Here is a 12,355-nt window from a genome sequence, read left to right as displayed (position 1 = left end):
AAAAAAAACCTTAAATTTGATATGAGATCAAGTGTAAAAAGAGATGAATATATATTTAGGTGGGTTGGGTTGGGTTATGGCTGTCTAAAAAAGACTCAACCTGCCATCCAACTTGATCTGCTACTTTAAAAGTTGAACTCGCGCTAATCTACTTGAAAATTAATGCACAGCCCCGCCATACAGGAAGTGGGCAGCTGACTAGGATGACATACACTCAGTCATCATCATAAAAAATATATATGTAATTATTTTTATAATTTATTGAAATTTGATTTAAATTATATACATTAAATTATAACTCATAAAACATTTAAAATCAGGTTTCAACGTTACAAAAACATCTCAAAGCATAACAATACAATAATTAAAGATCATAAACACTTCAAATCTTAAAATATAAATACTATAAATACAATAAATCAACAGAAAAAGATATTAAAAACTCAAAGTTTAGAGACAAAAAATCATACTATATATATATATATATATAATCAAGTCAAGGTCTCCAATATACCTAACCCATCTTAACCTAATTCAAAGCAAATATTTAACCCTCATCCCATCTTTGTCTCATTTGCTACTGGGAATGAGTTTTTTTCATCCCATTCAAAGTTGGGCAAGACTGGTGCCCATGTGATGAACAAAGTCTAAATTGAAGCTATTTCCTCCGTTCCACTTCATGGTAGTTTACAAGACATATATTATATTTAAAAAATTTACATGATTAATTTAAAAATGAACAAAATTTAACTACAAAATTAGTTGTAGGGCCTAAGGATACAACCTTACTTAATATCGTTAACATTACTACATATTCTAAAAATTTAATTATTGGATTACATGTTTTTTAGAATTTTTATGCTCTAAATACTCATGACAAATTTTGTACCAATCGAATATTATTCACTATATGACTTATAAACTTATATTTTATACATAATTTTAAATTATAAAAACTTGCAATTTAAATAATTTATTAATAACACAATTATTAATTTTTAATTTTATAAAAATTTTACAAGCATATAAAATATAAGAAGAATATATAATTTAAGGATAAATTTGTCACTAAGGCTACGTGTAGCTAAATTTTGTTATTTAAAAAATCATGTGAGTAAAACACATGAATAATATCTTCAATAAGCATAGAGTGAGTCGAGGACAATAGCTCTATTGTGATTTGGGACAAACTTTTTGGGCGTGAGACGACTTTTAAAAAGTTTAAATGGGCAAACCTTTTTTTTGGAATTAGAAAAGTTAGGTTTTGGATGGAGACACAAGGTCCCAACCAATTATAATTGACAGACAGAGAGAGAATGGAGCAAGAAAAGAAAGCATTGATTAATTCAGAGTTGAATATTCTGTGATAACCGTAACAGAAGGGCAGTCCTAGTGGACTCATTTTAAAGGAAGTAAGTAGAAGACGACGCATGCGCAATTGGATACGAATGATAATAAACGTATGAATATCAACAAAAGACAAACCCCATGCAGTTCCAGTCATTAATTAATTAATTGGAAACAGAAAAAGCTAAAGAGAAGAGGAGAGGCTAAAGCCTAAAGTCTAAAGCTAGAAATGGAAATTTGTCATTTTCAACTTCCCTGGCCTCTTCCCTCCTATTCACGTTATTAGATATTTCTGAGAAAAAGGTCAAGGTCACGGTCCCCTATTATATCTCCATATAATAAGCCTGTGGTCTCAAGGAGTTATCATTTATGATGATTTATATATTTAAGTACCAGCACTTAAGTCGGTCAGTGGACACTGGTAGTTGTGTCGTAATTAATGTGTTGTACTTGTAATCACTACTTCTGCAACTTCGCCTTTTTTTAGTATCAATCTTACCTCATATGGATTTACATGATTTATTATCATTCCTTATTCAATTCAGTGACTTTGAACTGTGAAGCCAAATGGGTGGAAGAACAGGAACTCTGCTGCTGCTGCTGCTGCTGCTTTTCATGCAATATTTGCTTATACCACTCACAGCCAACGACGACTGTAAGTTCATTCTCCTTTTTCTTTCTTTGTTAATCATTTTTTCCTTGTTATCATATGTGAATAAATTGCTGAGACAGAAACATGGCAAAGACTATAAATTGGATTTTTGATTCTTGAAATTTCTTCTCCTTAATAATTTAATCATTCTCAACAAAACTGAAAAATACATTCAGTTTGGTGACCTTCGGACAATAATTTGACCCACCTGGGATGAATTTTCATTTGTTCTTGTTGTAGTAAGCAGATGGAGAAAGAACAAAATTGTTCTAAATTGTACTGGCAAGGGCTTGGTACTCAGCCTCTGTCTATCTTTTCCAATTTCTGTACAATGAGATGCTATACAAACTCTGTATACACACACACACACACACGAGTTTACCTATGAGGATCCCTTGATTTTAGCACAATAAAGGGCTAACATGTTTACAACATGTGGTTCATGCGCGATGTGCAATTCCTCCACAGCACACGGAGGGTTACTGCTTTTGTTAGGTGATTATCAATGATCTCCAGTGTGAAGGTTATGGATCAGTGCCTACCCTTTGTTCCATTAACTGCATATGACAATAGATTGACACATTCCCTCTTCTACAGGCACAGTGCACATTTATCTGGTAGCACTCATAAGTTAAGATTTGATTGTGTTGTATAGTTTGATTCAAGTTACATACCCATGATATAATGGTTTAGGTACTTTGAGTTAATTTGCAGCACTTGGAATTGGAAAGTACTCTGTCAACCTTGATAAGAAAATCATCTCTTGGATGGGGCTTTATTTTTGTTCTTTGTGTTGCTGAAATAACAGTATATTGCGACCATGTCCTGAAAATTGCTTGCCTAAAATGGAATAAGGCTAGTCCTAATCCTCCTCTCAGTTTAGGACATATTCAAATATAATGCTTGCTAATGAAGTCCACCTCAAATGGCACTTCCTTCTCCCATAATTACATGTGTAACTTATCATCCAAAAATATATATAATCCTTGTATATTTTTATTTGACTATTCATATTGTTTCTATTCCACCACCCTTTTTGGTGATTCAATTATTAATACTGTTTTATAATTTTTGCTGCAGCTAATGGTCTACTGTCTCTCCAGGAAGAGTTGAAGAACACACCAAATTGGAAGGGTAGTGCTGATCCTTGTGACAATTGGGAAGGGATTAGGTGCACCAATTCGCGTGTGACCTCCTTGTAATTTCACCCTATAATGATTTTTTAAGGTTTTTAATTCTGTCCGTTCTTTTTTATTTATATATATATATATATATTAATGTGACTGTTCTTTATTCCAGAATATTGACAAGCATGAATTTGATGGGGAAACTATCTAGTGAGATCAGCCAGTTGTCTGAGTTGCAGACTTTGTAGGTCATTTATTTGCTTTTATTTGCACTTGGCTGCTTCTGGTTTTATGGTAATCCAATTTAACTATTGTGTTGAGGAAAAACTTGGCTACCATCTGTTTTCATAGGCTTTCAGTACTCAGATGTTTAAAGATTCAATGCTCAACAACATCTGAGGCAGCACGTACCTCATGCTTGGGAGCCCTTTATCTTTGAGACATGCATCCCAGAAATCAACTATTTCATGGGATTATTATCATAAATATAGTGACTACGAAATTTTATGTTTTGTTTTATTTCACAAATAGATGAAATCAATTACTCCATTATATGATGCAGTATTCACTAGTTGCTTCTTCAGTCAGTCATCTGCAAGTTCATTCCTAATTATCAGTATAAAAAAAAAAAAAAAAAAAAAAAACACACAGGGATCTCTCTTACAACCAGAACATAACAGGACCACTTCCAAGTTCAATTGGGAATTTATTGAACCTAATAAACCTGTAAGGAAATATCAATTGCTGTCAGAGGATTAGCTCATACTAAACTTGTGTTTTAAATCCTTGCTGTTAACCTGTTGCTTTTTGCTTGCACACCAGAAACTTGATCGGTTGCAGTTTCTCTGGCTCTATTCCAGACACAATAGGAAATCTACAGCGGCTAACTATTCTGTAGGGCTTTGACTTGGTTTTCTACTATTGTTTTAATTTTTAATGCATGTCTGCAATTACTTATGTCTCTTAAGTTATCATCCATTTTGCACAGTGTTCGGGATGAAGGATCTATTTTTGCATCTTGTAAATCTCCCATATGAAGCTATATCTATTACAGTTTCATTTTTGAGCCAATGGACACTGAATTTTCTGAACTTTTCATTCTCTATCAATGCAGATCCCTGAATAATAATAACTTCCGTGGACGTATTCCTACTTCTATTGGTCGTCTTTCCAACCTTTATTGGCTAGACCTAGCTGAAAACCAGCTTGATGGACCTCTACCAGTCTCTGAAGGGAATACACTTGGTCTCGATATGCTAGTTAAGGCAAAGCACTTGTATGTCAAGTCTATGTAATTTCAAGCTAAATAGTTCATTTTCTCCAATTAATCACAATCTAAGATTCTTTCATCGACAGCCATCTCGAAAAGAATAATTTCTCAGGCGAAATTCCATCTAAACTTTTCAGCTCAAATATGGTTCTGAAACATTTGTAAGCTTCTTGAATCAGAGCCATTGTCTGGAATTTGTCGGTACAGCTATGTTGCAAGCTTTATGAAACTTCATATATGACATTTGAAATATGTCTAACAGACCTCTCTTTGGTTATGTTTTTGTTTTTTGCATGTATGGCTTGAATTCAATTGTGTGTACTTCATGTTCAAAGGTGTTAACCGGACTTTCACATAGTTGACTTGGGTTATAGATAATCTAGGGCAATGATACTCTCACACTTGTTTTTTTACATCCACTTTTTTACATCCATTTTCATGTTTTATATGTGGAGAATAGGTGTTTCTCTATTCTTTGATGTTTGAGATAGAGAGTTATTTGTGTGTATTTAAGGTTTTGGTTTGTGAGCATGCTTTTGTGGCACCTTTGTAATATCCCTATTTTCTTAGTGAAACTTTCTCCTAGATGCCACCCATGGACACAGGCCTAAGCCAAACCACGTAAATCTTTGTATTCCTGTGTAATTGTTTTCTCTATTTTTCACAAACCACTATTATTTGGTTACACACACAACATTGTTTTCACTTTCAGAGTCTCCACCTCTAATGCCAAATATGAACTCAAATGTCTTTGATATAGAAGCTAAGAAGTTCACTTTGAAATTCTCAATTGTATAGCAAAACGCTGTCAATTTAGTAGTTATTTTCTACCCCTGCCCCTCCCTACAGGCTTCTTGGCAGCAATTTTCTCACCGGCAACATTCCTGAAACCCTTGTATCTGTGACGCATTTGGAGGTGATGTGAGTATCTAGCTCACATGCTAAAGTGAATTCAGTCTAAGATTGTTGGAGCTGTGAACCTCTTTCGAGTTATTGTACTGAGTATCTTGTTTTGGCTACAGACGCTTTGATAGGAATTCATTAAGTGGGCCCGTACCTTTGAACCTCAATAATCTTGTAAATGTTGGCGAGCTGTAAGTAAAGATGATAGACATATCAAATACAGCACTTATAATGAATTTTTTTTTTTTTTTTAAATAATCTTTTGCGGGAAATTTCACTTTACAAATAGAGCTGTTGATGCTCTTTGTTCAGGTACTTGTCCAACAATAAGCTGACTGGTCCTATACCTGACCTTACTGGCATGAACAAACTCCAATATGTGTAAGTTGCAATAATATTACTAAAAGACTATGAATTTCATTTGTGTTGCAGGGGTAAGTGAGTAGTGTCAGACCATTATAATTTATGATCAGTTAATTATCCTATTTTTTGGGACTAAGGCCTTTGTCGTTGTTGATGTATTTATCCTTTCTTTTTAACTCCAAAGTGGATACTATTTTCCATCTTCATTTTTCTTGGTTAAATTTATTTAATATTACTGCTATCAATATGTTTTTTTGTTGAGATTGTAAGTGTATTCTGCAGGGATATGAGCAACAATAGTTTCGATGAGTCTGACTTTCCTCCATGGATGTCATCCTTAGTCTTTGACGACAATGTAAGTTTCATTTTCGTCTACTTAGTCCTCATCTGCAGCCTGCAGCTATTTCTAGTTTCTGGCAGATTTGTAGATATTTGTTATATCGTATCTCATTTGATGCCCTCTCAACAATACCCACCACTATTTTCATCGACACAATGCATGGACTTTTTTTTGACTAATTATGTAAGTACCCAAAGAAAGCACCAGTCACATCTATTCTATACCCTAAAAGAACTAGTCTATCACAATTGAGGCTCCTCTTAGTTATTTATGTTGTGCAACTACGGAAGCTCTAACATTAATTATTGCGATTTGGGACTAGCAGAAGCGCATTCTCATGAACAAGAAAATAAAACATTCACAAGAGACACCAATATTTAATTTGGTTCTACATCCAACGGCAACACCAACAAAAATATCCACTATCAACGATACAGATTACAATGCTTATTTATGAGCCCAACATGTTCTTCTAGGAGTTTTTCACCTCTCCCCACATGGAAGAACCTTGGGCAAAAGTCACCAAACCCTTTACAACAATGCCTATTTATAAAGCTTCAATTCTATTCCTTAATGGACAAGTAATTCCCATTACTTCTTTAATAAGGAATACTTCTCCTTCTATGACAAGGAGAATCCTTGTCTTCCACACCAACAAAAAACCTTTCCTTCTACACCAAGGAAACCCAAACCAAAACTAATTAGGAATTTGAGGCAATATTCAACAGTTTATATAGCCCAATTTGACCTAGTAAACACCTAATGTGGGACTCAACAAACTCCCACGCAAGACATACTTAACCAATCTAATCCACATAATCCGGGGTATTACATATTATGTGTTGATAATGAAACATTCTAGAAAATGCTACTGGCTTTCAGTTCATCCATTTAATTGTAAACTCTGCTCAACAACCTCTACAGTCATACCAGCCAATATATTCTTGAACTGATATATACAGCTGGATTTCTATTAAAATCTTCACCATAAATAGCATATGTTCTTGTAATATGAACATATGCTCACTATCCTCCCCTTAAATAAATAATTAAGTTAAAAAAAAAATATATATTTCACATCTTTCTAGTGTGGTTTAGATTGCCATGTTGCATCTCTTTGTAATTTTGACCAAGTGGGTCACCTAAAAAAAATAAAAAAACGAAAAAAAGAGCAAGTGTAATGACCCCACTCCAACTTTGTAGACATTGTTTGCTTTGGTTCTCAGACCCTCACGGTTTTGTTCTCCCCCCTCCCAAAGCACACAACAGTGGGAGAAAATACCTTTACACATGAAAGGCAGATTACCCCTTATAAGCACATCCCCATGTGCTTCTCTAGGAGATGTGTGACTCCAAGATCACTTCATCCTTCAGTCCTTCATAATCCACCCCCATTACGGGCACTAAGAGGGTCCCTAATCTGGTCTCGTCTTTTAAGTTAATGTTGTTAGCAAGACAGACCATGGTCCTTCTTGGGCCCCTGCATGTGAAACCAGTGGTGCTTTTGTGTGTTTTTATGTGTGTGTGTGTGAATGTATTCAAGAAAATTTTCATTTATAGATAAAGGTTTAAAGTATTTGGTATCAATATTCAACCTTTAAGGCTGTGTTTGTTTCGTGTAAAACGTTTTCCGGAAAATACATATTTTCCGGAAATGTTATTTTCCGGAAAAGGAAAATATTTTTAAGTGTTTGGTTGAATTATGAAAATTGTTGTGGAAAATATTTTCATGTGTTTGGATGTATTCTAAAAATGCTATTTTCCGGAAAATTTTTCACATTTTTTCTCAACATCCAGATTCCAGACAAATTTTTATTACAAAAAATTTCAACATCACACTCAATTCAACAACAAATTCCAGCAACAACACAACACCGCAACAACAACAACAACAACAACAACAACAACAACAACCACAATAAATTCCCGCAACAACAATCCGTTCATCCAAAAAAAAAAAAAACAACAACAACTAGGGACCAATAAAATCAAACACACAAATTACAAATATTAATAAAATGATAAACCCCTAACATAGTGAATACCGTCATACAACTGACATCCAAGTCAACAAAAGGATCAGGTACCCTGACAATGGGACAATTTTGTGCAAAAGTCTTGATTTGATTCTTCCATTACTAAATGTAGCCAGATTATTATAAGCTTTTGATGCTTATTTTCTTTCACTAAAAAAGTTTTGCAAAATGATTTTCCACTGACCATTGTGCCTTTAACTTGAGTGCTGACATGGCCCTTTTCTCCTTCGCCCATAGGCTTAGACAGTCCAAAATCAGAAACTTTTGCATTTAAGTGTTCATCTAGGAGAATGTTGGTTGACTTAATGTCCCTATGTATAATAGGAGGGTTAGCAAGTTCATGAAGATAGGCCAGGCCTCTAGCTGCACCAAGTGCTATTTTTAGTCTCCTCATCCAATCCAACCTGAATCCTGACTTCCCTGCATAAAGAACAGCTATCTCATTAAATGTTAATGAAAAATTGTCAGCATTATCTACATGATAATTTACATTTCCTGGAAAGAAGCTATCAAAGTTATGACATATGTTTTCCTCTAATATTGTCTCTGGAGGAAGGCACATTGTTGAAGTATTAAAAAAACTTACTGAAAGCCATTTTAATAGTGGTTGAAGTACCTGAAAGGTTATCCTTTAAAGATCCATTTGAAACATACTCATATACAAGCATTTGTTCACCTTGATCGAAACAAAAACCAACAAGGCTAACAAGATTCTTATGATGAACCCTTGACAGAAGTTCAATCTCAGTTTTGAACTCAAGGCCACCCTGCATTGATTCTTTCTGAGCTCGTTTGATGGCAATCAGTTGACCAGTGTGAAGGGTCCCCAGATAAACCTGTAGTAATGTTGACAGATTAGACGTTTGGTAACACAATTTATCGATAGGAATAATTCAAAACTTCATTGTAAAGGAAAAGATTTATATATATATATATATATATGGGGATAAAAAGGAAAAGATTTTGTAAAGGAAATTAAACATTTGAAGTGGCGGAAGAACAGAACAAATTGCATTAAGTGAAAAACATTTCTTGTTATAAAATTTAAAAAATCTTATATATTCTTGGAACTTTCGTGAACAACCAATATTCTAGAGAGAGTATTCATATTTAAACCTTTCCATAACCCCCAGATCCAATAGAATTTTCTTCAGAAAACTTGTTGGTGTACTTCTTAAGCTCTTCAAAAGAGAAACATCTTGCTCCTTTCAACTGAGGAACGCCACCACTGCCATTATTTGGATCCCAGCGTGCTGCATTTGTATGGTGTGAAAGTGATTATATCCCTTACAATTCTGTATTAATAGCTCTTAAGTACAAAATTTATGTCATAGTTATCTTACCAAAAGGGTGTAATTGATCAGAAGCTCTTTCTGCTCTTCTTTTTTGGTGGAATGCATAAAACCCTGCTAAGAGTAATAGAAGCAATAGGACAGTGCCACCAATTGCTGCTCCAATAATAATGCCTATGCTTGACTGCTTTTTTGACTCTGTGTATTCCTCTAAATGATGCACATGTGCAAGAGAGAAAGAAAGAGAGAGAGAGAGAGAGAGAGAGAGAGAGAGAGAGGTCATAATAAGATGAAGCTATCATTGTATCAATTTCTTTTTTAAGAGATGCATCACAATAAGAAAAGGCAAGTATTGCATGTATTACTTTTTAATATAGAATGCAAATTGGAAGTTACCTGAAAAGGGTCCATATGGCATAGCCTTAAAATAGAAGGGTCCAAATTTATCTGGAGGCTTAAATGTCTGGTTGCTAAGCACAAACCCAATGTTAGATATTCCTGTTCGATTGAAACGATCTTGACCATATGGGAAGACTTGTATGCTCATTTCAAGGTTCTCAGATGAGTCTTTGAAGAGGTTACTTATGGAAACTGAATCCACAGGCAGTTTGTNTTTCTCCTATTTACCTTCAAACCATTTCCGGGTCTCACACAACAACACAGACACGCAGAAAAGAAAGAGAGCCGCTGCACTTGGTGAGAACGAAAACCAGCAACAACACGAACAACAGCCAAGAACGCAAAAAAAAAAAAAAAAGAAACCCAGACGCAGCAGTCCGATCCAAAAAAAAAAAAAACAAAGCCAGAACAACCTCCGATCCACCAAAAAAAAAAGAGAAACCCAGAACGCAGCAAGAACCCAGCAAGAACGCAGTCCGATCCAGTCCCAAAACCCAGTCCGATCCAGTCGCAGAACCCAGTCCGATCGACGCAGTCCGATCCACTCCAAGAACCCAGTCCGATCCACGCAGCGAGAAAGAAACTCCGATCGCTCTGCCTCCACGCATCGAGCTCCAGATCGCTCTGCCTCCTCGCATCGATCGAGCTCCGATCGCTCTGCCTCCCCGCATCGATCGAGCTCCAGATCGTTGTTGTTGAATACATCTAGTATACGTGGGCGATTTTTTTTTTTTTTTTTTTAGCTCAATAAAAATTATTATTTATTAAAAAAAACCTCTAACACTGTGACTTGATTTCTATAATGGTGTAGGGGTACATGGATCCTGAGTATTACATGACTCAGCAATTGACTGAAAAGAGTGATGTATATAGCTTTGGAGTGCTAATGCTGGAGCTGATAACTGCAAGAATGCCAATTGAAAGGGGGAAATATATTGTAAGAGTGGTACAAACAGCAATTGATAGAACGAAAGATCTATACAACCTTCAAGAAATTCTAGACCCTACCATTGGTTTGCAAACATCACTGAAAGGTCTGGAGAAGTTCGTGGACCTAGCAATGAGGTGTGTTGAAGAATCAGGAAGCAACAGGCCGACAATGGGTGATGTGGTGAAGGAGATTGAGAACATAATGCAAATGGTTGGTTTGAACCCCAATGCTGAATCTGCATCCACTTCAGCCAGTTATGAGGATGTAAGTAAGGGGAACTCAAGCCATCCTTACAGCAATGAGGGCTTTGAGTACAGTGGGAGTTTTCCAACTTCAAAGACAGACCATCAGTGAGTATCCTTTTTACATTTGAGCTTCTGCTAATTGGCTGCTTTAATTGTGTTGGATAGCTAGCAAGAAGATACTGTGATGCTTGTTTGCTTCACATGATAAAGAAGCAAAATTGTAATTTGAAAGTTGAATTAGTGTAAAAACACTAATGCTTGTTTAGACTCTCAATTTTAAATTATAGCTTACTTGCTTTTAGTTTAACTTATTTAAGTGCGGAACAAAAGTAAATGAAGCGCAATAAACCGGAAACACTACTCTAAGCCATAAGCAAGTCACAATGAGCAATAAAAGTAAAGCTTAAAGAGTAGGGAAGAGAAATGCAAATACAAGATAACATCGAGACGTGATATCGCAGAGGAAACCGAAGAACTTGGCAAAAACCTCTTCGTGAAGTCAAAACCAATCCACTAGTGAATAAGTTAGAGTACACAAATATCAAAAAGACCCTTCAAGCCTAATCTACCTAATGTACTTGAGCCCTCTAAGCTCCAGCTATCAACGGACTTCTCGGAGTCTTGTCTTCACTAGCTTTCTGAATCTCGTAATTCTGCCCGATTGCATCTACCACTTAATGACTTTTTCCAATACTTCTCAAAAGCACCAAAACTTCTCTCAACACTCAGAATGAGTGAGGTAAGTGTTTGGGCTAAGAACTTCCCAAGGATGTATAGATGAAGAGGTAAGAGTAGAGGAAAACCAAGAGAATTTGTGGAGACGATTGTGGATATGACAATTTCTAACTCTCAAGTGTTTTGCTAGGGTTTTCTCTCTGAAAAGTATTCCTTACAATTTCATGGGTAACGAGGGTATATATAGTGTGTGTAAAGAATTTAGTTAAACACTTCTCATTTTTGCCAAACAGAGAGTTTCGCGGGTACCTCACGAGATGGCCTTTCTCGCGAAGTACTCGCGAAATGACAAGCTGGCTTGACTCTTTATGTTCTAGTCTTGTGCTTTATACGTGACCTTTTCGCGGGTTGCTTTACTCGCGAGCTAGTTGCAAATCTGCACTGATCTTCATTGCATGCTTGATTCTTCACCAATCTTTCACACTCATCCTTTACAATTAAACCCACATAGATACAGGGAAATGATTGACTGGATTACAACCAAATTTGGCATGAAATTGAAGCCAACAAAGGCTAGTTGGAAATCACCAATTTACATAATTGAAATACATGCATCATTAGAGCACTTGTATCAGATGTGCTAAATGTGCTAAATGCTAAATTTTTTGCACATTTAGCACACCAAACACAAAAACGGAGCTTTATCAGATGTTCCAAATGCCAAAAATTATGCCACATATGAACAGTATCGTTGCAAATTTGCAACGGTATAGTC

General features: G+C 35.6%; 2 protein-coding genes across 10 annotated transcripts; one reads left to right on the top strand and one right to left on the bottom strand.

The window, feature by feature from the left end:
• The first annotated feature begins 1,662 nt into the window (after positions 1 to 1,662).
• LOC112007031 (leucine-rich repeat receptor protein kinase HPCA1) lies at positions 1,663 to 7,781 on the top strand. Of its 9 annotated transcripts, none has more exons than XM_065779688.1 (12): positions 1,663 to 1,768; positions 1,893 to 2,002; positions 3,103 to 3,197; positions 3,299 to 3,370; positions 3,778 to 3,852; positions 3,949 to 4,020; positions 4,241 to 4,402; positions 4,483 to 4,557; positions 5,246 to 5,317; positions 5,419 to 5,490; positions 5,612 to 5,680; positions 5,945 to 7,781. In XM_065779688.1, the coding sequence occupies exons 1-12, from the start codon at positions 1,717 to 1,719 to the stop codon at positions 6,252 to 6,254; spliced, it is 1,236 nt and encodes a 411-aa protein (XP_065635760.1). In that variant the 5' UTR covers positions 1,663 to 1,716; the 3' UTR covers positions 6,255 to 7,781. The 9 variants fall into 9 exon arrangements, with proteins under 9 accessions (XP_065635760.1, XP_065635766.1, XP_065635765.1 ...); XM_065779694.1 differs by having other exon boundaries at positions 1,665 to 1,754; positions 3,080 to 3,197; XM_065779693.1 differs by having other exon boundaries at positions 1,683 to 1,788; positions 3,080 to 3,197.
• Positions 7,782 to 8,222: 441 nt separating this feature from the next.
• LOC112004814 (leucine-rich repeat receptor protein kinase HPCA1) lies at positions 8,223 to 10,434 on the bottom strand (the record flags this gene model as incomplete). Its single annotated transcript, XM_065779611.1, is given in 6 exon segments — positions 8,223 to 8,458; positions 8,655 to 8,874; positions 9,155 to 9,291; positions 9,382 to 9,444; positions 9,727 to 9,949; positions 10,201 to 10,434. Coding segments are annotated over 6 exon segments (1,113 nt in total), but the record flags the coding sequence as incomplete, so codon positions are not given.
• Between the last annotated feature and the right edge of the window lie 1,921 nt (positions 10,435 to 12,355).

Source organism: Quercus suber, unplaced genomic scaffold, assembly GCF_002906115.3.
Source record: "Quercus suber isolate HL8 unplaced genomic scaffold, Cork oak 2.0 scaffold_215, whole genome shotgun sequence".
NCBI lineage: Eukaryota > Viridiplantae > Streptophyta > Magnoliopsida > Fagales > Fagaceae > Quercus > Quercus suber.
This window is presented reverse-complemented; position numbering and strand designations above follow the sequence as displayed.